Source organism: Heliconius melpomene, chromosome 10 (assembly GCF_056956725.1).
Source record: "Heliconius melpomene rosina isolate 202511_hmr_F chromosome 10, ASM5695672v1, whole genome shotgun sequence".
In the NCBI taxonomy this organism is placed as follows: domain Eukaryota; kingdom Metazoa; phylum Arthropoda; class Insecta; order Lepidoptera; family Nymphalidae; genus Heliconius; species Heliconius melpomene.
Window position 1 is genome coordinate 3,472,072 of NC_140398.1, and position 24,475 is coordinate 3,496,546.

General features: G+C 33.2%; 4 protein-coding genes across 13 annotated transcripts in view; 2 read left to right on the forward strand and 2 right to left on the reverse strand.

Moving 5' to 3' along the window:
* The window catches only part of Apoltp (Apolipoprotein lipid transfer particle), a 45,561-nt gene extending 44,656 nt beyond the window's left edge, over window positions 1–905 (forward strand). The window contains exons 68-69 of the mRNA XM_085192114.1: window positions 112–296; window positions 681–905. Of these exons, the coding sequence (XP_085048240.1) occupies window positions 112–296; window positions 681–773 (278 nt within the window). The 3' untranslated portion in view covers window positions 774–905. The remainder of the gene's footprint in view (window positions 1–111; window positions 297–680) is intronic.
* Window positions 906–1,016: 111 nt separating this feature from the next.
* Window positions 1,017–3,521, reverse strand: Ho (Heme oxygenase). Its single transcript, XM_085192127.1, has 4 exons — window positions 3,299–3,521; window positions 2,980–3,112; window positions 2,420–2,631; window positions 1,017–2,248 (listed from the first exon to the last, which is right to left on the reverse strand). Exons 1-4 carry the CDS (start codon window positions 3,396–3,398, stop codon window positions 1,959–1,961), a joined length of 735 nt encoding a protein of 244 aa, XP_085048253.1. The 5' UTR covers window positions 3,399–3,521; the 3' UTR covers window positions 1,017–1,958.
* A 176-nt stretch (window positions 3,522–3,697) lies between these two features.
* Mtap (Methylthioadenosine phosphorylase) lies at window positions 3,698–11,544 on the forward strand. Of its 2 annotated transcripts, XM_085192126.1 has the most exons (10): window positions 3,709–3,875; window positions 4,120–4,523; window positions 4,851–5,074; window positions 6,645–6,820; window positions 8,811–8,948; window positions 9,260–9,439; window positions 9,761–9,836; window positions 10,375–10,461; window positions 11,036–11,158; window positions 11,386–11,544. In XM_085192126.1, exons 2-10 carry the CDS (start codon window positions 4,139–4,141, stop codon window positions 11,419–11,421), a joined length of 1,425 nt encoding a protein of 474 aa, XP_085048252.1. In that variant the 5' UTR covers window positions 3,709–3,875; window positions 4,120–4,138; the 3' UTR covers window positions 11,422–11,544. The 2 variants fall into 2 exon arrangements, with proteins under 2 accessions (XP_085048251.1, XP_085048252.1); XM_085192125.1 differs by lacking the exons at window positions 4,120–4,523; window positions 4,851–5,074 and having other exon boundaries at window positions 3,698–3,875.
* LOC146535189 (uncharacterized) lies at window positions 11,534–24,421 on the reverse strand. 9 transcript variants are annotated; one of them, XM_085192117.1, is made up of 21 exons: window positions 24,164–24,421; window positions 23,791–23,837; window positions 23,047–23,128; window positions 22,246–22,266; window positions 21,904–22,036; window positions 21,518–21,666; window positions 20,748–20,888; window positions 20,191–20,337; window positions 19,931–20,035; window positions 19,214–19,297; window positions 18,858–18,902; window positions 18,151–18,249; window positions 17,240–17,358; window positions 16,606–16,813; window positions 16,218–16,522; window positions 15,896–15,984; window positions 14,876–14,925; window positions 14,530–14,614; window positions 14,199–14,324; window positions 13,600–13,745; window positions 11,534–13,177 (listed from the first exon to the last, which is right to left on the reverse strand). In XM_085192117.1, exons 2-20 carry the CDS (start codon window positions 23,826–23,828, stop codon window positions 13,600–13,602), a joined length of 2,172 nt encoding a protein of 723 aa, XP_085048243.1. In that variant the 5' UTR covers window positions 23,829–23,837; window positions 24,164–24,421; the 3' UTR covers window positions 11,534–13,177. The 9 variants fall into 9 exon arrangements, with proteins under 9 accessions (XP_085048243.1, XP_085048245.1, XP_085048242.1 ...); XM_085192119.1 differs by having other exon boundaries at window positions 15,902–15,981; window positions 23,047–23,131; window positions 24,164–24,420; XM_085192116.1 differs by having other exon boundaries at window positions 15,896–15,981; window positions 23,047–23,131; window positions 24,164–24,420.
* Between the last annotated feature and the right edge of the window lie 54 nt (window positions 24,422–24,475).

The following is a 24,475-nucleotide window of genomic DNA, read 5'->3' on the forward strand; positions in this document are numbered from 1 at the left end:
ACCTCCATCTCTGTCTATTTCAATCTATGGTAGCAATTTTTGGATTAGGATTGGTTATTAACATTGGGCGTAAGTGAACAGTGAGCTAACGCGTGAGTCGCTTCTCCACAGGCACCATCTGGGCGGGCAGCAAGCTGTCGCTGGAGCGCGGGGAGCGCGGTGCGGCGCGGCGGTTCGCGACCGTTGCGGGCGGTCGCGTGGCGCGCACTCCGCCCCCCTGCGCCGCGCCCGCCTCACCGCGCTGCGAGTGCCGCGCCGCCGCCCTCGTGTGCGCGCCCTGCGCAGCGCGTGACCCGGTCAGTAGCGTGCATACGGAATCTTTAGTGAATCCCATACTTTCTTCATTGCCACATATTTATCACAGTTGACGTTTTGAACTTTTAAAATGCAAAATTAATGAACTCTAAGTTTTTCATTTTTAAATTTCTAACGAAAGTATTGTAAGTGACGTAACTTATTAAAACTCGTAGTAGAAATACTAAATAACAAATCATATCGTAATATGTAAATGGAGAGTAATCCATATGTTTCGAAGTTGTTGGCATTGCAAATTTTAATCTTCCAATAGGGATATTGGAAGATTAAAATCACTACAGTAACAGTTTGCAATTTAAATTATTTTAATAACGTGGGTCATACGTTTTGATAACCTACATTATTATTATATTTATATTTTTCAGTTGGAACTGTCGTTTTGGAATTCCGAAGACATTGATGAGTTGATTGATATGGCCATGGATCCACCGACGCTACCGGTCTCAACTTTTAGTTAATATATAATTAATTGTGTATATACTATTATAGTATAATTTTTAGTTAACTTGTATAGTTACATTAAATTAAATGTATTAGAAATCTGTTATTTTGATATTATTAACTTTTCCTTAATAAAATGAAATTGACACACCATATTTTTTGTTTTAATTAAAAACTTAAACATTTAAAATAACAAGGGTCTTGTCTTGGTTAATCATGAAACATATTACTACAAGATATGTTAAAAATAAAATCTCATATTTAATCAGTCTTTTATTAACAAAGCTTTTTAAAAACATTTATATTTATAATTAAAATCAATTTCACGCTCCATCCAAAACACAACAGGGTAGGAGGGGACCTAATTTTTAAGACTTCGCCGCCCCACTTTCCACCGAATTTTAGAAGCATTGCGAGTTGAGTGGCGTAACTCAACGCCGCCCTTTGTCTTGAGATTAGAGCGAAGAAATGGAAATATATAAATAAATATTTCATTTCCTCGAGTGGGGATCGAACCCACAACAATCGCGTTTACAGTCGAACTTTGTACCACTGCGCCATGACTGGCTCATATATTTTTATATTCTATAAAAAAAATGTCTGAAGCAAATGCTTTGCCTATAAATTGTTTTGAATTAATTTATGGTATTACAATATTATGAATTTTGTATACAATACAAATGCAAACAGCAAAATAATAAAACTATATATATTATTATAAATATTTTTTGTGATATTTTCTTAATTAAAGTACTTCAATTGAATTTCACCTTTAAATTCTTAAATAAACAGTCAAAATATATAAATTTGGTATATAAGACAAACTGTTTTAATCAAAACAACTAAATATATATATTTTTTACAGTAAAACATTATATTTTATGAATATTATTGTAAGACGAAAATATCTTAACGAAAAAGAAAAAAATACAAGAAAATGTCACCTACATATCTACTTTGTATTTTAAAAATACCTACACTACTATTATAGGAACATTTTTTACTAATATAATATGATAATCTTCTGATCTATGCTTATGTCAACATATAAAAGGTAATTAAATATATAATCAAAACTACTGTCAAAGTGTGCTACATATAGACAAATAAAATCAACCTTGCATAATATGTACTTATTAAGATACTATAGCAAATTATTTTAAAACAAATACATGATAAAATGTAAACACTGTTGATTATATTCATTTATACATCTTATATGCTAACATTGCACCACCTATAACTAAAAGAACTGCTGAAACTTTAAACACTAGATCCAAAACAACTTGATTTTGGCCACCAACTGAATTTACAATTAGGTTATTCATCAAAAATACTTGATTACTTTCTTCAATAAATGCTTCTTTCTCATCCTCTGACATGATTTTAGCTATTTCATTCATTGCTTGTCTGAAATCTTTTTTCAATTGAGAAATATCTACTTCTGAGAAATCAGTCACTTTATCGACATATGTAGCTTTGCGTGGATCATCTAAAAATATTATTATTGTATAGAAGACATAGAAAAAATTGTTTGACATTAAATAGAATGGCAGATCTCAAAACCATTCCTCAAGAAGTTTGAGTGCTGGGAAATATTTTATCTAAAATATTCTACAATATAAATTAATAAACAAGATATTTTATGTCTCAAAAAACTTACTTTCTCCGAATACATTCCTTTTCTTGGCTAGTATCTGTCCACCACTCAATAATCCCAAGTACAAGTGATACACATATGCCATTAACAGCTTTGGGTTTTCTTTTTCTAAATTTTGAAGATGTTCCAAATAGTTTTCCAATGCTAATGATTTTGGCAAGCTTTGCCAGTTTTCTCCTAAATAATGTGTCAAGTCATCCTCAAAAGCTTGCTTTCTGTAAATTTAATTATACTATTTGTTATAGTATATATCTTTCAGTAAAAATAATGAAATGATTTTTTTCCAGTTGTTTTAATTCCAAATTCATACCCTGTATGTAAGCTTAGTGGGCAGAGAAATCCTAATCTCAAGATACTTTGTTTTCCACTTAAATTCAAGACATTGCCTTGAGTGGCAGAAGTTAACTTTGACTTAAGTCTTGCCAGAGATGGGAAATAAAAATTATTTAATCCCCCAAGTGGTAATTAAACCTACATTCAATACATTTCATCGAACATGTGTGTAAGTAACAGTAAAAAAGTATTCTATACTGGATTAGGTGTTATTGTGTATAAATAAATACCTGTATAAAATGTTGTTGACAAAAAGTTTGTTGAATTGCAATAAGTTCAATCTTTTGTTTGCATCTTCCAAAAACGCAAAGATGTGATAAAATACAAATAATCCACCACCCCATACTTTTTCATCTCTGAGAGCTAAAAATAAAATAAAGTGATCAGTTGTTTATTTTTTATTTAACTTAACTGATTTCTCTGTAATGTCCATTTGTTTCAAGCATAACAAAATTTTCACCAACACTACGAGAGCGTTTGCTATGATGTATATCAAAATAGTAATTGTAAATTATAAATGAAAAGTTTTTCGAATTAATGGATACTTACAAATAGCAAACTTTGCATTTACCAGGGCGTCACTCACGTTATGTATTTTCCTTGTCGCTTTACGCATTTGAGTGGTAAAGAGTTCTTCATCTTGAGACATTTTTATAAACAATATAAATTTAAATTTATCCACTTACTAAAAGAAATGATAAATCACCAACACAATAACACGATTATCGCTTTTCATTCACTGTCTTGGTATCTTGACAGTTGCCAATTGACAAGAACTAAAGGAATAAAATGTTTAAAACTATAAAAAAACTATAGTACTCTAATTCCTAATAAAAAACATAAATTACAAAAATATATATACAAACATAAAACTTATTTGAAAGATTTATATTTAAAAAATGATGATTTTACAATATTATAAAATGATATTATCGTATTTTTATATATTTGGTCTGTGCAAATTTAAATAGATGGTATACCGTATACCTATGCGATTCGATTTATTTAATTAAACAACAGTTATCGTTTGGTAATCGTGTCTTATACAGAGATAACTGCGAGATAAATTTTATTTATTATTCTCTACCGCGTAGAAGACGTTATGGACCGTAGAAGAAGTATAAAGGTATTAAAATTTTTGTGTATGATAGGTCCTTATTTTTTTTTAAATATGTTATTTATCCAAATAAATGATTTTATATATAAAAGTACCATTGTATAAGTATCCGGCCTACACAAATTAAGGCGTGATTTTTCTTGATTATTATTATTTTAATAAATTAAAAGTTGCTCAACAATTGTATTGATAATTGATAAGTGTTATCATTTTGACATTTCGCCTCAAGTTATCTAACCTTTGATGGTTTTAGTTATAATTTTCATATAAAAATGTCTTATGACCTAAAACGGGAGGAGGAAGTGAAAGAGTACGTAGAGAATCTCGGGATAGAATATCGTTTCGGTTGTTATAAAGAAAAGAAACCTGAAGTATGTCATCTTTTAGCTGATTATTTGGAAGCAATAAAGAAAGATTTCTCGAAAGCAGCAAAAGTATTTAAGAGTAATTGTGTCGATTATAATTTCGGTAAATCATGTCTAAAATACGGCAACTACGCATTGATCGGGAGAGGGCGGGATAAAAGTGACCCGGAAGAGGCACTGAAATACTTCGAGAAAGGATGTGATTTAGGCGATACAACATCGTGCCTTCATGCCGGTGTTCTTCTAACAGCAACAGGGTCTGCCATTACGATCCCAAGGGATGTACCAAAAGGTAAATACTTTTATAACAATAATGTGTTTGAAGTTTTTCACAAAATTAGGATCTGGAAAGCGGCATTTTAAAGACCAAAGTGAATCAGATTATTGGAATATTTAGATTACTAAAGCTAGTAAAAACCCTAAAATAAACTAATATGTTTAATTTATAATTTTCTAATAAACTTCTAAAGAATGCTTGATAACTTTGTTTTACATAAATATGCTGGATAAATTGATGTTTCAATCAGTTGAATAAAGATAGTACATGTGAAAGTAAAAATGTAATGTAATGTCTAATGTTTTTAAAGAATATTTAAATTGTTATTACTTATATTTTCAGGTTACAATTACCTTAAAAAGAGCTGCGATCAAAATGATGCACTGGCGTGTCATTATTTAGCAGGCATGTATCTAAGCGGAGTTCCACGGAACCCAAAGGAATACAATCCACATAATCCAGACAAAAATAAAAACTTGGACTATATTATTAGGCCAGATCCCACACAAGCTTTTCAATTTGCAAAGAAAGGTTGTGAACTGGGAAATATGTTTGCCTGTGCCAATGTCAGCATAATGTACAAAAAAGGTGATGGTGTTGAGAAAAATTTAGATGAATCTAAAAAATATTTTAGAATTGCACAAGACTTACAAAAAGCTCAAGAAACCACAAAAGAAGTCAAGTTTCAGCAAGGTCTTGAAGAAACTAAGTAGTATTTATGAAATTTAACATTGAAATGTTTATTATGCATTTTATTTTTGACTATGTGTGCTTCTAATAAAGAATTTATTGTAGTTTTATTTTGTTTTCTTATATGGGCTCTTACAATCCTATTAGATAATTTTAGAATTAAATAATAATATAAAAATATCTCTAAGAATTCTAATTGTAGTAAAGTTACTTTGAATTCTATTTTCATGCATCTTCTGTAATATATGGGGTAAGCAAAAATATTGTAGTTGCATATCACTCCATTTTTCAGTTGGCCTTTTTTTTAGGAAAGATTAAGTAGCATTTTAAGCATTGTCCTTATTAGAATTCAAATCCTTCAAGAAACACATTCAACTATAGTCTAATATAATGAGAAAGGAGCATGGACAATATGTAAATAAAACAGATAATTTAATCTATTATAATTTGAAATTCAAATATTTGAATTGCTCATGCATTAAAATTATAAATTATTACTGAATTGCTACTTATAAAAATTTCGATTAATTGAAAACAGGCGAAAATTATAAATTTAAGTAATTTATAATTTTCGCCTGTCGTGCGAAAGCTGGGTACGTGCCGTTTTGGGCTCCTATAAGAAATCTATCTACTACATAATTGTTAATTACAATTAAGCTAAGTCCAAATTTTGGGGGAATTGTAAATCAAATAATGAAACGTACACCGTAAAACTCCATTTTTTAAAAACATTTAAAAATTTTAACATAGCGGGAATTGTACCCGCGACCATATAAAAATTTTGAACGTAACAATAATTGCTATGGCAGGTTCATACTCCCAAGGTTATATAAAATCGAGTAAATCAAGATGAGTTGTATAAAGATAATTTATAAACATAAGCATATTTAGCAATTCATCAATGCTTACTTAAAAAAAATAGTAACATTCATTTTAGAATATTTTTTACTAGGTATATCATAAAAGAAGTAGTTAAAAGGTATTTGTCCCAAATTGTGCACAACTAGACTATCACATGCATGTATTTCACAACAATTTTAAGTTTATATGAAAAAAAAACTAGTAAGTATTTGCATTCAAACGAGGTGAGCATGAATCATAGTAATAAAATAAAGTTTCTATCTTTATAAGATCATTACGTACACTTTTCTCAAATATGTACCTAACACACATATCTACGTATACCTCCTAAATTTACTGCGAGATTTCCTCTAATCTCATTTTTTTTATTGATCAATACTTTTCCTCAATAGTGGAAAAAATTTATAAGGAAAAATACTGGTCGATAAAACTGTGCATTCTAAATAGGTATATTAAGTTACAGCTATTATAATTTATGCATTAAAGATAAGCTTAGTAATTTTATTAGAAAATTCTTTATAAATAAAAAATATATACCTATAGGTATAGATAAATCAAATCGTTATAGTATTTTTTATTGTATAGATCGGTATAATCGGAGGGTCAGGGTTCGACGATCCTGAATTATTAGAAAACGCGGTCGAGAGGGATGTGACCACGCCGTTTGGGAAACCTTCCGATGTGTTGATAGAAGGCACTATCAGAGGTGCTGATTGTGTGCTGTTGGCCAGGCATGGAAGGAAACACCAGTTTCAACCAAGGTAATCTATAATTGTAAACTTTTCCAAAAACTATAATACCAATAAGGTAGGATACTTCAGTAATAAGTAGGTGTTTTCTTATTCCCCAGTTTAAGTAAAGCCTATAAAAAAGAACTACAAGTGACCATGTATCCGTCTTGAGAGTATCTGACCATAAACTTAATGGTCGTTGGTTCGACTCAGTGATACTACTGAATTAATATTACTTAAAATTACTCGCACTGACACGATGACACGATATGTCTCGAAATTATCAAAAAAATACCCAAATGTGTATTATATTATACTAGCGACCCTCTTACGGCTTCGCCCGCTTTTACTACTAGATTATTCATATAATGTATCTTTTGGAAAGCACTTAAGATAATGTGAAAATTAATTAAAGCAACCCGCATTTTCGTAGTTTCAATAAGGATTTTCCAATTGTTTTACACAGAAAGGATTTTTTTAGTAGGTACCGTAATTTTAAATCTGTGCTACTAATCTTTTCAAGTACTTATTAAAATATATTTAAATGACTATTTTAAAACGGAAAAATTATAAACAAAAGCCTACCTACTAATAACTACTACAAAAAATATATCACGCTGAAATAACACATTCAACTCCAATTATCCAATACGTGCAAACGCATCTAAATCTTCGTTGCTATAAAGGCAGGCGGGTTTTTTTTTGCTTGTGGTTAATGCTGAAGAGGGTATTCTGTCCCTGATGAAAAGCAAGCACTATGGGCTGCCTGTGAGGAAAATTAAATAGAATGCCTCGTCCGGAATCGAACCCGGGCAGCCCGCGTGGCAGGCGAGCATTCTACCACTGAACCACCGATGTGTGTAAGGCAGGCGGGCGCGGCGGACGCATGGCGAGTGGCGAGCCGTTTCGCAGCAAGGATTTTTTGATATTGTAACAACTTCTAAAGTACTTATTAAAATGAAAAACAGTAAAAGACAGTTTTTGATCTACATTAAATGGCCAACGTAACTAATATACTTATTTATATGCTGAGAGTAAGGGATAAGTGAAACTTGAGTAACATACGGCTGATGTGTCAACGGCGGGATGTGTCAACAATTAAATGCGTTTTTCTGTTAAACTATTCACAATTTCGAAATAGTGTAAAAAGCAAATTTTAACTTCGTTTAACGTAGAAAATTAATAAAGTATTTTAAAGGATAAGGATTAATACCATTATGGAAAAATATGACTCACAATAAAAAATATATTGAAATTATTATTTTTAAACAGAAAAATGATCACTACACGTTATTCTTAAAAGATATGAATATGCCGTCGCGGACTTTTTTGTACATCTTATTAAGAGGAACAATACTCCAGTACATTATTTTCATGTAGTACTTACCATTAAAGCAGCGCATGCGCGGAAGTGTCTCAACGGGTAGGACTTTATACATATTTATCGTATTTATGTTAATTTACATAAGAATGTACAAATAATAAACCTTCTACGAAAAATACTCGACCTAATGGTGAAAACCGCATCAAAATCCGTTGGGTGGTTTAGAAGAAGAAGAGTTAGAAACAACAGACAGACACGAAAAGCGACTTTGTTTTATAAGATACTAGCGGCCCGCTCGCGATTTCACCCGCGTGAACTATGTTATTATTAATTTCTGTCTCCATGACTACGTCCTAGTGACGTCTATGCAAAATTTGAGACTCCTAGCATTTATAGTAACGAAGTTTCATACAAACTTTCGACCCCAAAAACAACCCCTTAGAAATTGAATATTGCAAATTCCTGTCTTAGCGAGCACCTACGTCCTATAAGTAACTCCTATACAAAATTTGAGATTCCTAGCACATGTAGTTTCTGAGATTTCGTGATGAGTGAGTGACCTTTCGATTTTATATATATATATATATATATATAGATAGGATAGGATGTCCCACACATAGCAGGGTAGACAGGGTGGGACCTGGGAGTTTAGGGTTATTATTGATATACATCCTCTATCTTATATAAATGTTTCAGTGATGTCAACTATAGAGCAAATATTTGGGCTCTGAAGCAAGTAGGATGCACACACGTGCTGGCCACCACCGCGACTGGCTCGCTCGTGGAACATTACAAACCTGGCGATCTGGTGGTCTTGGATGATTTCATTGACAGGTATTTATATAACTTTCAATTTTTATTTATTATTTTGTAAAATAAATCAACTGATTTATGTTTTTGAATTTTTTTATTAAACGTAATAGTTGTAGGCATTTGAGACAATTATGTGCCTACCTATAGATATCTTCACATCTAAGAAAAAGTGAAGAATAAAAAAATCTTCCCTTATGATAAAAAAATTCTGGGTTGGCCACTAAATTATTGTGTGGTGGGCACGGCCCTCTCGGCCCCTAATATTCCAAAGTCCAGACTCCATTAACATATTATTATCATTAACCAATAACATAATCTCTTCAATTCCTCAGAACATGGGGTCGCAAATGCACATTCTACGACAACACGCCAGGCGGGCCCAAGGGCGTATGCCACATACCGATGCGACCCGCTTTCTGCGAGCGCTCGCGCCAGGCGCTGATGGTAGCGGCCCGCGCCGAGGGGCACACCTGCCACAACCACGGTACAGCGGTCACTATACAGGGGCCTAGGTAGGTTTTATTATTAAATTATATTTATTTATATTATAAAATTATTGTATGGGTAATTCGTGAAATGGTAATATTATGACAGAATAATCCGTGTTGGCACTAACGTAGTTAGTGCAACAGTTGTGAGTTCGATCCACTCACGGAGAAATGAGGTATTTTCATTTCCGTGCTCTGGTAATAAGACAAAGGGCGACCTTAAGTTCCGCCACTCAACATGCAATGCTTTTGCAATGCAATGCAATTGGACGGTTCGTAGAGAAAGGAATGGTTTAACACTAAGGTTCTCCACGCGAAAAACTAAAATAATGATTACTATTGCAGGTTCTCAAGCTATGCTGAAAGTTTAATGCACCAGCAGTGGGGAGGCCACGTCGTCAACATGACTACTGTACCAGAGGTAATGTTGATACAGAAGTTAGTTATTCAAAATAAAATTGGAATTTAACCTATAATTAATGAAGGAACAAGAACTTTCGCGTTTCAAAAGTGTGATTTTTATTTAAATCAAAACGTTGCGTGGCAGGTATATTGATACAGAAATATATTGATACAGAAGTTATAGTGATATATATTGACTATTATTGAGTATATACTATTATTGAGTTATAGTGATATATATTACTATAGAAGTTATAGTGATATATATTGATACAGAAGTTAGTTATTCAAAATAAAATTGGAATTTAACCTATAATTAATGAAGGAACAAGAACTTTCGCGTTTCAAAAGTGTGATTTTTATTTAAATCAAAACGTTGCGTGGCAGGTTGGGTCAAGATATCCCATTCTCGACTTACCGACAGAAGTGTTGATAAAAATAATTTAAACAATCACTTGCCCTAAAACAAATTATAAATAAAAATTTTAAATTATAATTTGTTATCAATAATTGCTTACACTAGGTATGGTATTGATATTTTAATAATTTAATTGCAGGTGGTTTTAGCTAAAGAAGCCGGCCTCAGCTACGCGGCCATAGCCCTCGTCACCGACTACGATTGTTGGCGGGAGAATGAGCAATCCGTAATTATGTTAATAATACATTAAATAGCTTAAGGATGTAGGAAATTGAACCCAGACCTTTCTTTTTCGGCAATGCCTAGTTGGTACAAGGTATATGTACAATCCTAAACAAAATTTTAACGTGCTTGAACAATTTGAAATAGTATAAAATGAACGTAATAACACATTACGTGCATATTGTTTATGTACTTTACGTACAATACTGTGATAAAAAAAATAAATTAAAGATGCGACATGAACAAAATAATTTTAACGTTGATGAACTGATGATGACTGATGACTGAAAACTACCTATAATTTATTTGCAATAACTTTTTTTGTTTTGATATGTCAGAGTTTTTTGAGTGTATTCAATCCATCAATGAATCAATCAAACTATTCCTAAATTCATTAGTGTAAGACAATCTTTTTTCAACCATAAAGCCACTTTTCATCAGATCTTGCGAATTTGGCAAACATCCAGATTTAGTTGAAAATATACATTTTCATAGGGACTCTTCGCCTCAAGTTTGTCAGTATTTTTATTTAAATAGTTTCAGTAATTATTTTATACTAAAAAAAGATTATTCAATAGGTGTCGGTGAGTGAAGTGCTGGAAATGTTCGCAAAGAACATAAAGAAGGCGGTGGACGTGATCGTGTGCGCAGTGGAGGGCATCGCGGCGCACCCCGACCACGCCTACCTCGAGTGTCATCAGGTTCACTTACAATATTAAAATCCTTTTTTAGGCCTTATCTAAGGCTATCTAGCATTGTATTAAGACACTCTCTTCCTCGGTAAATTTCAAGATCTTGAAATTTCAACTTAATATCGCTCTTTAGGATTAACACAGCTATAAAATGATAAACTTTCCTCCGAATGGAAATCAAGCTTACTATTAATGAATGTTTCTATATTTTGAAAATAATTATTATTTTGTTTCAGGAACTCGTCGAATCTGCCATAATGTTGAAGGAGTAAAGAGAAACTTTTAATGTTAACTATATATCTACATATATACTATATTTAAACTCTGTGTCTATATGTTATCTGTGCAATGTATGTTTAATCATTCCAAAATAAAACACCGCGCTGCGTACAATATTTATTGAAGTTCTTAAAAATCCACATATAAAACGATTGAAGTTGATCTTACACATAATTCCTTAAAATAGTTTTGCTAAAATTACGTATTTCTTGTGCATTAATTAAAATGTTTAACTTATCTGTAAAGGCCATCCATAGCTTACGTAAAATGGGGTCAATGAAGTGACTTTGGGGTCCTAACCTCATGACATTTCATTTCAAAACATAATATAACACATAACTTTAGAACTTGTTTCAATTTAACTGGAAAAGAAATTGACGATTGTCAAACATAATGTAAACAAAACAAATATTTATGTTTTATCTTTTAGTTTAAAGTATTTGACTTTATTATGACTAACATTATTAAAAATAATAAAAGCATTCTGCACTTTTTCTCTATATAAACTAGTAACTGTAGCAAACGTCATATTCCTAAATCGCCCACGATTAATAAAAAAGGAGTACGGAGGTTTTGCTTCACTCATTAGTATATAGATAAATCTTAGATGTAAACTTGCAAAATATATATCTTCATACTAATTAAGAGGGGTCTCACTATGTAACCTATGCTGTGACAAGAATGAGTTTAAAAATGTATGAAATTTAGTATGACATAATTTATGAACGGCCTCTTACGCCTAACTCTCTGAACCGAAACCGACTTCTCTAGCGTGAGTTAATCCATACTTTTTAATTGAATTCCATTTGAAACATTTTATGTAAAATAAGGTTAATAGCAAGAATTAATTATTTTTATTTATCCACATATATTAAAACGCTTACTAACTTCAATTCTTTCTATTAAAAATCACTCGCTTTCAAATATTTTAATGTAGATAATTCATATATACCAAAAGTTCAATCTCGCATAAAATAAAATTAAAATCAATTTATTTGTACACACTTGTGGCAAATATCATTAAAATTATTATTATTCAAAAAAATATGAATGAAACTCATAATAATTACGATGTTTACAATCAATAAATCAGCAATTGGTAATACCAACATTTCATAGTTATAATTAAAAATCATCTTCAATCAGAGTTTATTCACATTACTTGTCCAATATGTGTTAAAAGACCTTAAAGCTTAATATACTCCCTCTTATAGAGTGATATATATCCCTTGCTGGTTTCTTGCTTTTAATTATATATAGTATAAAAGTTTAATTTTTCATTTATCTCATACATTTCGTCTATGAGCTCATTAAGTAAATCCAAATACATAAATTAAAAATATTTTTATTATGTAATAATAGTAATAAAAATTAAACAAACCTATATAATATAAATCATCTTGACGATATCTCTTAAATGTATAGTACGACCAACAAGTCGTGGCCGCCCTATAGTCAGGCTTTCTATACTTTCGCACATTGTTCACTCGGGAAAAAAATAATCAAATGTAAGTAAAATCCTAAAATCAAGTCTGCGTGCGTAGTCATCTACAGCAATTTTCAGGGCGGCCACAACTCCTCGACCGCATCGTACGGAAGTAACTCACGGAAGAGACAATTAAAATCTTGATCACTAATTGAGAAGTTAAAACTTAAACTATGCGTCCATAAAACATATTACCTATCTAGCATACTGTAGAATAAAATTAAAATGCTCTTATGTAAACCATCTGAGACGACATGTTGCTCCTGAAACAGATAAATAAACAATTATTTTAAAATGCCAAAAAAGAAATAACACAGCAGCAGTGTTAATTAATTTGAGCAACTTAGAAAGTCTTGTTTATTACTTGTCGTTATTGAAAAACTGTAATGCTAGATGGCTGTATTATTGTATGAAAAACCAGAGCTAAATTCGCCAAAGTTTATTGACTTCAACTCTTTAGAGACATTGTCTTGAAACTTAATGAACATGGAGTTTATAGAATAATTAGAAAATTATAAAATTCCATTCTATTTCCGTGACTTATTAAGCAATTAACCCACTAGGGACATACAATACATTTTCATACAACACACTAAGGACACAACGCAGGAGCATAATATACAATTTAATAAAAAAGATTACTTTTTAATAATATGTTAGTCAGGTAACATTTATCTATAGCTACCTAGTTCTTGGGCCAGGGGTTGCGCGCGTGCTGTCCGGGTATCATGTCAAGCAGGTATTGGCGCTGCGCCTCCGCCATGCGTTGCATCTCCGCCGCCATGGCCGCGCCGCCCCCACCCCCGCCGCCGCCGCCGCTGCCTTTGCCCGCTACACACACATACACTATGTTATAATAGTCCTTAAAATATAAAAAAGTCATTTTATAATTGATTAAAATTAAGTGGTTTAATTTTGTGACTCACACTTTACTGTAATATTTTTGGCAAATTATTTGAACATTTATTTATTCATATTTATACTCTCACTATGTCGCTGCGCCACAAAAGTCTCAATTATTAGTTATTTTAAAATATTTTTTTACATATTTTTTTTTTACTTAAGTGATAAATGCGATATCTCCTTCCCTCATACACATTAATAAGAACGACTATATATGTTACCTGTAATCTATACAAATTATTAGTATTTCTGTAGATAGGTACATATAGAATACATTGCCGAGAAATTCTATACAATACCTAATTATCCAAATTACCGGTAACACATACAATATAAAAACAACAACAAAATAAAATAATAAAAACATGTCGGTATACGTACATCGCTTACCTAGCGCACTGGCCTGCGCCATGGCCAGCTGGTAGGTATAGAGTAGCGGCGAGAACTGCATCATGGCCGCGGCCGCCGCCGCTGGCGACACGCCGCCGCTCGAGCCCGTGCTCAGACCTGCAATATCATATAAATTTACAACAAGTAACAACACTTATATTAAAAAAGCGTGCCTGCCCATGACTTTGCCCGCTTGAACTATATGATTTTATTTATTATTATTTAGGTAAATTTAAGAAAAATTGTAATACACTACGCTACGCCATAATAGCATCTCTAATTGCATGTAAATTCTAATTAAATAAATAAATAAGTACCGTACCTCTAAGCAGCTGGTGTTGGAGAGCTTGCATTGCTGCAGCGCTTTGTTGCTCGAACGCCATCTGTGCGGCCGCTGCAGCAGCCAACTGTTACGAATTTTATTTGTGAATACATTCATTTTGAGAATACTGTTATGTATGGTTTTTTTAAAAAACAATTATATTCAATTTATCTATTTTAATAATTATATAAATAATAGTTTTAGGAAGGCGAATATTTAATAAATATTTCATTTCCTGGGGAGGGGATCAAAACCATAACCAGTCGCATTTACAGTCACAGACTTGTGCCCCGCGCCACAACTGGTATAAATAATATTTTCACTAAATTATTACAAACTTTCATACCTGGTGTTGCTTGCTGCTGCTTCCCTGACTACTGGTGCTCGATGACGACCCTAAAAAAAATATATGTTATTATCGAAAAATACTTGTCCTAATGAAATATTTGTCTATCTAAACTGAATTAAGAATGTCATTTAAATCATCATATGCTAAGAACAATATAAACAATGTGATATTAAAACTACTATAAACTTTAAAGTATAAAATTACATATTATGTTAGTGCTACTGTTTTACGATGAGGCCTTACCATTTTATAGCAAAAAATATTTATTAAAACAAATACGGTTAAAAAAATAGATAACTTATGATGATGCCATTAACCTATAGATAATCAACGTAATTATAGAAAATAGAATACATCCATGAAACTAAAGTAACCCAAAATTACTCTCAAAACTTGTGTTATAGAAATTTGATAATAGTGATGTAACGAATATTTGGATACCATTGTACGTTTGCAGTCATATTCACAATATAAAAAAATAACTTTAAGATAAGCAAGGGTAAATAATACAAAAAATAATAAAATTTCCTTTTTCATGTTGTTCCACTTATTTTTTGTTATTAGAAAAAACAATTACCTTTGTAATCATATTATCAGCCTTTACTTCAAAGGTTCAGATTTGTTCTTATTATTCATCCAATAAATCGATAACAAAAAATACTCGAGCGAGACTATCGCCGAATCAAAGACGCCAAAATTAAAAAAATAGAAAATATTCGCATTCGATTGTTCAAAGAATTACATTCTTTACATCACTATTTTCTAAAAATTATCTCTCATAAACACCTGATTCCAAAACCTCAATATACAGTACGGCCAGTGGCCGTGGTTGGGCTGAAGTTAGCTGTAAATGACTGTGCAGATATAATTTTTATTACTTTTGTAAGTTGCTAAGTTCATAAAGCCTAACTTCAAGGCGGTCACGACGCGTCATCCGTACTATACATGAGTAATCGATAAGAAAACAAATAACATAAAATTATAATAAATAATAAGGAAGGGTGTGTGTACGTTTACCTTTACCTTTCTTGGCGGGCGGGTCGGCGTCGCGCGCGCGCTCCGAGTGGTGACCGCGCAGCGACTCCGATGAGCTTATTGAACGGCTACTACAGGCAGAAAAAATTGCATCATTAATATTTTGATTTTGATAGATTGCTGTGGATTCAATGCTCTCTTAGCGGAATGAATTATTTTTATTTCCCAGCATGGTATATTTCCTAGCTCTGGTAAGAATACAAAGCGCTGCTTTTAATTCCGCCACGCAATGTCTCAAGGATGGAGTATCTTAATAATAGGTTCTCTCTATCTATCCTATTATATTTCAAGATATAAAAATCACCTGGCCGGCGCCGGCTGGGGCTTAGGGGCGGGCGGCGCGGGCGGCGTGGGCGCTGCAACGCGCGGCGCCGCACGCGACACCGACATCTGCTGGCTGCGGTGCAGGCCGTGCGCGGGCGGCGGCTGCGCATGCGTGTGTGCCGGCGCGTGCTGGCCGTGCGCCGTGCTATGCTGACTGTGCGCGGTGTGAGCCGTGTGCGCGTGCGGCGTCGGCGGCGGCGACGGGGCAGCGAGGCGGCGCTCGATCTCTTGCTCTTGTTGGAGGGCGCGCACGAATGCAGTTTTGAGACGGGCCGTGTGTTCCGCCTGTAGATTTCAATTGTAACTTGTTACTTTTTATAAAACTTTGCTGATGTAAAACACAAGTAGGAGCTATGCGTAGTAGAAACCTTGAGCGCGCGCTTGACGTTCCCGGACACGCACAGCTCGCAGAGGCGGCGCGCGGGAGGGGTGGCGGGCGTGGGGGCGGGCGCCGAGGGGGGCGCGCAGCTAAAGGTGGCGTCCTGGCGGCGCGGCGGCGCGCGCTCCCAACGCCACACCGGCGTGAAGTCGCTGCCACACTGCGCGCACACGCACGGGACCGTCGAGCGGGGCATGCTGGAAAATATATGCACATCAATAGTTCATGGACGTTCCATTCAGACAGACAGTTGTCGTTGTCATACATTCGTTGTCTTTTAGCTTCTGCCATTGCGTTATGTGTGGCGAAATTCAACACCGCGCTATGCTTCCTTACGAGAGCGAGTTAATGTACATGATCAATATTTCACTCCCCAGAATAAGCATCAAATCTACATTGCCAATGTGAATAAAATTATATTTTTAATTTTTTTGTCCTTTACTTGTATATATTATGAACAAATTCATGTAGGAATTACAACTATATCTTTTTTCTTTCAATATAATTTAACTTTACAATTACATAAATGACACTTCTTACATAAAAATATCCATACTACAATAAAAGTGTCTAAATAAAATCTAAATAAAAATCATCAAAATCTAAATAAAAAATATACACACCGATCTTCATTAGTAAGATAGTCCACAACATGCTCGAGTCCCACTAAATATACGAAATCTGTGTTGGATGGAGAGGGTATGAAGTTCATTTCTGGCGGTGGGGGTTTGGGCGGCGGTATCTATAAAAATAATACAAATTATATACAATACTACAGTATGTAAATGTCTACATTTATTAGCTTCACGCATATGGGGTAGACAGGGGGGCCTAGTAAGACTCTTCGTTACCCTCGCTCCACCCAATTTCGAGACATTCCGAGTTGAGTGGCAGAACTTATTGCCATACTTTGTCTTATTACCAGAGCAAGGAAATAAAAAACAATATTTATTTTATTAATATGGTGCTTTCTTATCAGTGCATTTCCTCTTATATATTTGAATGTGTTTAAGAAAAAAAACATTAATTATTTTAGAATGTTTATCTTATACTGGTGTGAACTAAATAAACCGTTATTTATATGTTCTGGGATTTTATACCACTTTGCTCGCAAATGAAAAAAACATTTAAAAAAAAAATTGTTATTTCTTATCTATCCAGGTAAGCAGTAGGTACGCGTGATCCTACTTGAATTCCATGATAAAAAGTAGCCTTTAATTTTTTCAGCAGACTTCCTTTTCCCTTTGGTGTCGTGTAGATAACTATATGCACTTAGAGAAAAATTGTTATTATGAAACCACAGAAATACTTCAATGTTATTTTTATTTGACCTATCAATATTTATAATATATCTGACTTCAAAAAATATATCGAAAACTTAGTAGTGTTAAGTATACTCAGTCATTCGCATTCCGTCCGATTTAAAGTCCGCATGTTCCCTTGGCAGAGAGAGGATAGAACCCACCAACCATCGCGCTATCGCAATGTTGTTTACATTCTATATAATGGGAAAATAAAATAGGCTAAATTGTACCTGTAGAAGAGTTTTCTCGAGTTGTTTGCGTAAAGCAAGCTTAGCAGCGGCTTGGCGCTGGGCGGGCGTCTGTGTGTCGTCTGAACTACGGGAACTTGCCTGTATAAATTTTTAGATTACTATAATTTGTTAATCTATACACACAGGTCATAACTGGCCTGAAATTACTAGATATTTTGTTTATTTTATTTACTCCTGCTTTGTGGATTTAAATTTCGTATCAAATGTGTTGCGTGGTTATAAACCCAGTGGCATATAGTATAAAGGAATCTTTAAAAAGATCTTGTCTTAGGTCTTGCCTTTATACATTTAAAGATGCAAGTAAATTTTAAGTTTTTTTAAACAATTAGAATTTTTTTATGTAAATAAGTTTATATAGTTTGTATTGTACGAAAAAGTTTATTTTGTTATATATTTTTTTCTGTAAAATTAACTTAATTTTAATAATTTATGAGATATAAAAATATATATTTAATGAATACGAAATGGTATTTGTCTTAAAGTTGTGATTTTTTTTCTAAAAATACTATTTCAAAATCTACAGAATATTGTATTTTTTTTCAATTTGTTTAATTTTAAAGTTACTTATTTTTATTATTATAAAAACAACAATTTATATAAAAATTTAAAATGTTAAAATAGTGTAAATTTAATACAAATTATAATATAATAAAAAAAGGAAGTCGACATCACATTCCCATACTCACTGCGTCGCTCGTACTACTTGTGACTGACGAATTATCCTGAGCCGGCTTGCAAAATAATGTTACGTTATTTGTTATTTATATAGCACGTTGAGTGGTGGAACTCAACGCCGCGCTGTCTTGTCACTAGAGCGAGGAAATGAAAATAATTCATTTGGAGTGGGAAATGAACCAACAGCCGGTGCATTGCATTTACAGTCAGGACATATGCTATAGTGGTTAGAGTGCATGGTGGGTTTCCAAGAAGCGGGTTCAAATCCACCTAAGTTTAAATTTTTATATGTTTTCTAAATAAGTATTTTTTTTACTAACTGTGGAATAACACTTCTAAGAAATATAAAAAATTGCAATAATTTTACCTTAGGTGTAGAATGGTTCGCGGGCGGCGGCGCGGGAGTGATGGTGACGGACGGTGTGATACTAGCACCACCACTCGATGACGACTGCAAATGTGCAATATTTATATTGTCATTAATTCCACACTATTATTATAGAGTCGCAGAACAGTATGCCGTATTTTGTCTTAGCAGTTCCAGTAATTGAAAATAATTTATTTTTCTGAACAAAGATTGATGTGACAGTCTCTCTCTAATTCTTTTTTTTAACTTCATTCTGTATCTCGCATGTAGCTGGGTAGGAAGAGGGAATCCAGTGTTAAGGAACTCCATCCACATCTAGTGAAGTACTTTTGTAGATTATATATACTAATTTAATACACAATGAAAAGAATTCAATATGAAGTCTTGCCTTATTAACATCGTAGTGATGCCATAGCCCACAGTACATTTTAGTATAGCTACATTTAAAAGATAAGTAATATAAGGTTATTTAACACAAAAATTAGTTTCTCTTAAGAATATTTTATACTAAAATAGCATATTTCATAATTTGTACACCAACTAAATCCATACTATTGATCTTTATATGGTAAGGGTTGCCTAGAAAAGATCGACACTGGTGATAAGGCCACGTTTAAACAACAAAATTCTTTTATTTGTTATATTATTAAGTTAGTGTAATAAAGTGTTAAGTAAATATTTTACTTCTCAATAATGGAAGTTAAAAAAATTAGGTACCTGCGTGCGATAAGGTCCAGGCGTGAGAGTTGCTCCACCTGGAAGACTTGATGAACGTCGCCCCACATTGTTCGTAGGCAAACTAGTCGCCACTGCACTGGGACGCTGTGGAATTATACAAAATGTTATTTAATTACTTTTATATATATAATTATAACTATCGACCAAAACGTTGCTTCGCCTTTTTGAATTTAATGTTATGTGAAAGGAGAATTCTGTGGAAAGTGGAAAAAGTGTGCCAACGCTAGGTTCCCTCGTACCTTCGTCTGCTGGTGCGCGGGCGGCGGCGCTGGCGTGACGGTGACGCCGGGCGGCACCACGCAGCCGCTGCCCGCCAGCGCCGTGCCCGCCGCGCCTGCGCCCGCCCCCGCGCCCGCCACGCCCGTGCCCGCTGCTGCACTAGCCTCCTGTGGAATAAATAATTATTATAAAAATTTCAATGTAGCAAGATCAACTCAATTTTTTTATATTTTCTAAAAAAAAAGTATTTTTCTGTCCTATATATCGAATAACGCTGCAAAGACGTAAAAAATGCAATTTTAATTAATAATTATTATATAACTTCACGCTGTATCCCGATTACAGAAACCCTGCTAAAAGAGAACACAAAGAAAAAAGAAAATAGAAATAGTGTTAAGACACTCCGGTCTCCATGCACAATTTAGTTTTCGAAACAATGCGTAACACGCATTAAAACTTAGTTAAGTTCCACACCTCAACACGTATCATCTCAAAAAAAAAGTTATATAATAAGGAACTAAGTGTTTTAACTATATTACCCCGCAAAAAAAATATACAAATAATAATAAATCCTCACCTTAGCCGGCGCAATACTAGCGGCTTGCTGCGACTGTCTCAGCTTCCTCAACAGCACGAGGCGTGTTTCCTCCGCGCGCAGTTTCTCTCTTAGTGCACGAAGACGACGCTCCCTCTCCCATATCTCTGCACTTGATAACTCCTGAGAATAATTTTAAAAAATATTTCAAGTGGGACATGGTCGCGGATAGGTTCTCGCTCCCGTGCGCTCTGGTAAATAAAGCGCGTCTTTGAGCACCGCCACTCAAAACGCAATGTCTTGAAAATTTGTTGGAAAATTTGAAACAGTGTCTTAACACTAGGTTTTCTTTGCCTTCTTCTTATCCTGTTATGCGGGGAAAAAGCGAAAAGTTTTTTAATAGAATCTGACATTAAAATTTATAATAACTTATTCTCTTTCAATATCTTAAAATAAGTAAACTTATTTCTTATCTTCCCTCCCTTCCCCTAAATTACTGAACTAAAATACTTACGACTATCAAGAAAACATATGAATTCTAAATACAAGTTTTAAATCCAAACACAATTACTGATACTTAAAAGAAAACTTCCGTTCTCATCTGTGTCCTTATCTACATACAAAAAAAACAACACCAAATATCTAAAAACTTTGTCTTAAATATACAGTTAAATATACTATGTGCCACATTTTTTTTTTCATTTTTTTTTAAAGTAATCTCCGATAAATATAAAGTTTTCGTCTTCACTTGTAAAATTAGAAAAAGTTAGCTGATTTCCGAATTAAAAAACCAAACTATCAAATCCACTCACTCTATGGCCAGCCACGGGCAGGGGCGGTTCGTTCTCCTCCTCCGACTCCTCCTCGTCGGCGGGGTCGCGGGGCGACTCTGGAAGCGCAGGCGTCGCGCTCGGTGTTATCGATACGTTCACTGCGCTCGAGTTTAACTTGCTGCTCACATCTATCGTGATAAAAAATGTTACTTGAGAATGAAGTCATTCTTTTTGTTAATTTCATGCTGTATCCCCCACATCGGCCCCATGCACCACCAGGAACAGAGTGTCTTAACATTAGGTTTCCTCTGACTACCCTGCTGCGTACAGGATACAGCGTGAAGCTGATTTTATTCTATTTTGTAACTGTTTTCATAATTCGCGAGTTCATTGACATGCTGAAAGAAAGTGTTAATAGTAATAACCTGTAAAAGGTGCAGGTGCCGGCAATGAAGGTTTGCGGTGTGGAGGTGCGGCCGGGAGCAAAACGATATCCGGACTTTCTGTGTAACTGCGTTGCTCTGAACGTGGTCGCAGCACTCTTTTACCACTTGCACCCTATTGATAATAATATATATATAAAATTTTGTTAATTTGTAATACTTTTATAGCCAAGTTAGGAAAAAAAATGTTACATATTTCCAAGAGTAATTAATAAGATGATAGATGGGCCTTTCATTAAATTTAAAGGGCCATCAAAATAAAAATAAGGCCAATACAATAAACAACAAAAGATTAATTAGTATGTAATAAAAACTGATTCTTACATTTATACTCACTCTGTCAATCTTGTGTAATGCAATAAGAAAAAATATCATTAGTTTATAACAAATGCTGAATTATGAACATAAACCTAACCAATAAGATTAAAATTATCCAAAATAATGTGTTTATTAAGTTATCTAATATTCAAAATGTTCAGAAAAAGCAAGATAGATAGTATTTTCTAGTGTGGTATTTACATTTTGTTGATAGTACTCAGTTTTATATACTTAATAAATCAATCTCTTTTTATGTTTTAGTTTGTTTTAAGTGTAAAAATAATTTTAATTATGTAATTTTTCAGTATTACTCTTGACAAAATTTGAAACAATGTATACAAAGTACTAAAAGTACCATCCAAGCCAGATAGCCTTCACAAGGTGCAGGGTTCAGCTTTATTATATTAAAATTTAATACTTTTTCCTTTCCTTAGTGTGAAATAACAATAAAAAAATTTTAAAACCTTTTTATATTTTCAATTTCTTAATATAATAAATACATATTTCATTATTATTTATACATGTGATAAATATTTGCTGAGCGATTAAATAAGATCTTTACTAAATGATTTAGGTCACACTGATTTCTTATCATCTATATGCCACAGCCTTGTTAAATTTAGAAGTTTAAGGGGCATATTTAATAATAATGATGATAACAATATTATGAAATAAGACCAATATCTCATAAGTTTTCAGTTAATTACAACATTTATGTTTACATAAAATAATTAACAACTTTTGAGTATAGGGTAACTTTTTATTTTAAATTTAATAGTAGTAGTAAATTTAGGTAGTAGAACTTACATGAGGTGGAGGTTGGGCTGGAGTAATAGTTAAACCACTTGCAGTTAATGCCCTAAGTTCACTTAGCTCTGGTGGAAGTGACCTGCTATAAGAAAAATCACATACATTAAATGTTTGAACTGATTGTAAATATATACATAACTGTATGGATTCGATTCCTACGTTGCAGGGAGTTCCCAACCATTTCTTGCTCAAGAACCACTTTTATATCAATATTGCTAGCCATTCTGTAGGTATAATCAATATAAACTGTGATAATGAATCACATCCAACGCCTCACCACCTCACCATATTAAAATTGAAATTATTCGCGGACCATTTCTAGGCTTCTGCGGACCACTAGTTGGGAACCTCTGCTATATAGGGACACAACTGGGACAAAGCAATTGAGTTCCACACACAATGTTTTGAATATTCGGCAAAAAGTGGAGGATACAGTGCCTTAATATTAGGTTTCCCTCTCTTTACCCTGCTATAAACAGGATACAATGTGATGACAAAACAAATTGTTAAAATTAATTTCATTGGTTTTCATTGTTATGGACTAAATAATTACATTATAGAAAAACGAAAATATACTCTAAGAAAAAATTTCAAAAAATTAGCCACTACTTTAGGTGACATGGTGATTCTAAACATACTATTATATATCTAATTAGTATGTGATTTATGATTAATTAATAATTTAGAATACAAATTTTGACATTTATCAACAAACTCCATGAAAAGATTGCATTGACTTACCTTACACTAAGATCCACCGCCGAATCGTCTACGTCCATTGTAGTTCACTGCACAATTAATTAGCCAAAATTATACAATCATCAAAAATCGATACTACACAATAGAGTTAGCGTAACATGCTTATCAAATAGATCAAAACAAATATACAATCAAAATAAAATATTAACAGAAATGTAATAACTATTCGTCCTGATGTTATTTATATTATCATAATTAAGGAAAATCTATATTATAATATTAATTTTCACTAACGCTAAATGACAGTAAAGTGACAAATTGACAATGGTTCGTGACAACAAATCTAATAGAAAACTTTAACAAAATCAATAGAAGAAATAAGTCTAAGTATAATTTAATTTCTTATTTACCGTACCTTACAAAATCAAATATTGTAAATACTTTTGTTTTCATATAAAATTAGCGGTATAATTCAATAACTTATTACTTAATCCAATCAAATATCAATGCGATACACTGCATGAGATTTATTATAGATTATAAATATTTATTGTATGCAATCATGCAATGCTAATGTACACATAGGCATGTTATAAGCAGTAAAGAATAAGCATTAACCCTAGTCTGCAACAGAAATGAACGCCTAAGCCTAAAACCTTAAGATGTACGGAAAATTATGATGTACGGTAGTTAAAATATATATTTTGTCCTGATCTATGTAAAAACG

What these genes read in the sequence shown, in the direction of transcription:
- Mtap (XM_085192126.1), top strand. Translation starts at nt 4,139, where the DNA reads ATGTCTTATGACCTAAAACGGGAGGAGGAAGTGAAAGAGTACGTAGAG. An exon ending in GTCACTATACAGGGGCCTAG is followed by an intron (nt 9,440 to 9,760) that starts GTAGGTTTTATT and finishes TTACTATTGCAG; the next exon opens with GTTCTCAAGCTATGCTGAAA. An exon ending in ACATGACTACTGTACCAGAG is followed by an intron (nt 9,837 to 10,374) that starts GTAATGTTGATA and finishes ATTTAATTGCAG; the next exon opens with GTGGTTTTAGCTAAAGAAGC.
- Ho (XM_085192127.1), bottom strand. Translation starts at nt 3,398, where the DNA reads ATGTCTCAAGATGAAGAACTCTTTACCACTCAAATGCGTAAAGCGACA. An exon ending in AAATGCAAAGTTTGCTATTT is followed by an intron (nt 3,113 to 3,298) that starts GTAAGTATCCAT and finishes TTTTATTTTTAG; the next exon opens with CTCTCAGAGATGAAAAAGTA. An exon ending in GTCAACAACATTTTATACAG is followed by an intron (nt 2,632 to 2,979) that starts GTATTTATTTAT and finishes TTAAATTTACAG; the next exon opens with AAAGCAAGCTTTTGAGGATG.
- LOC146535189 (XM_085192115.1), bottom strand. Translation starts at nt 23,828, where the DNA reads ATGGACGTAGACGATTCGGCGGTGGATCTTAGTGTAAG. An exon ending in CTGGACCTTATCGCACGCAG is followed by an intron (nt 19,298 to 19,930) that starts GTACCTAATTTT and finishes GCACATTTGCAG; the next exon opens with TCGTCATCGAGTGGTGGTGC. An exon ending in CAGTGCGCTAGGTAAGCGAT is followed by an intron (nt 13,746 to 14,198) that starts GTACGTATACCG and finishes ATGTGTGTGTAG; the next exon opens with CGGGCAAAGGCAGCGGCGGC.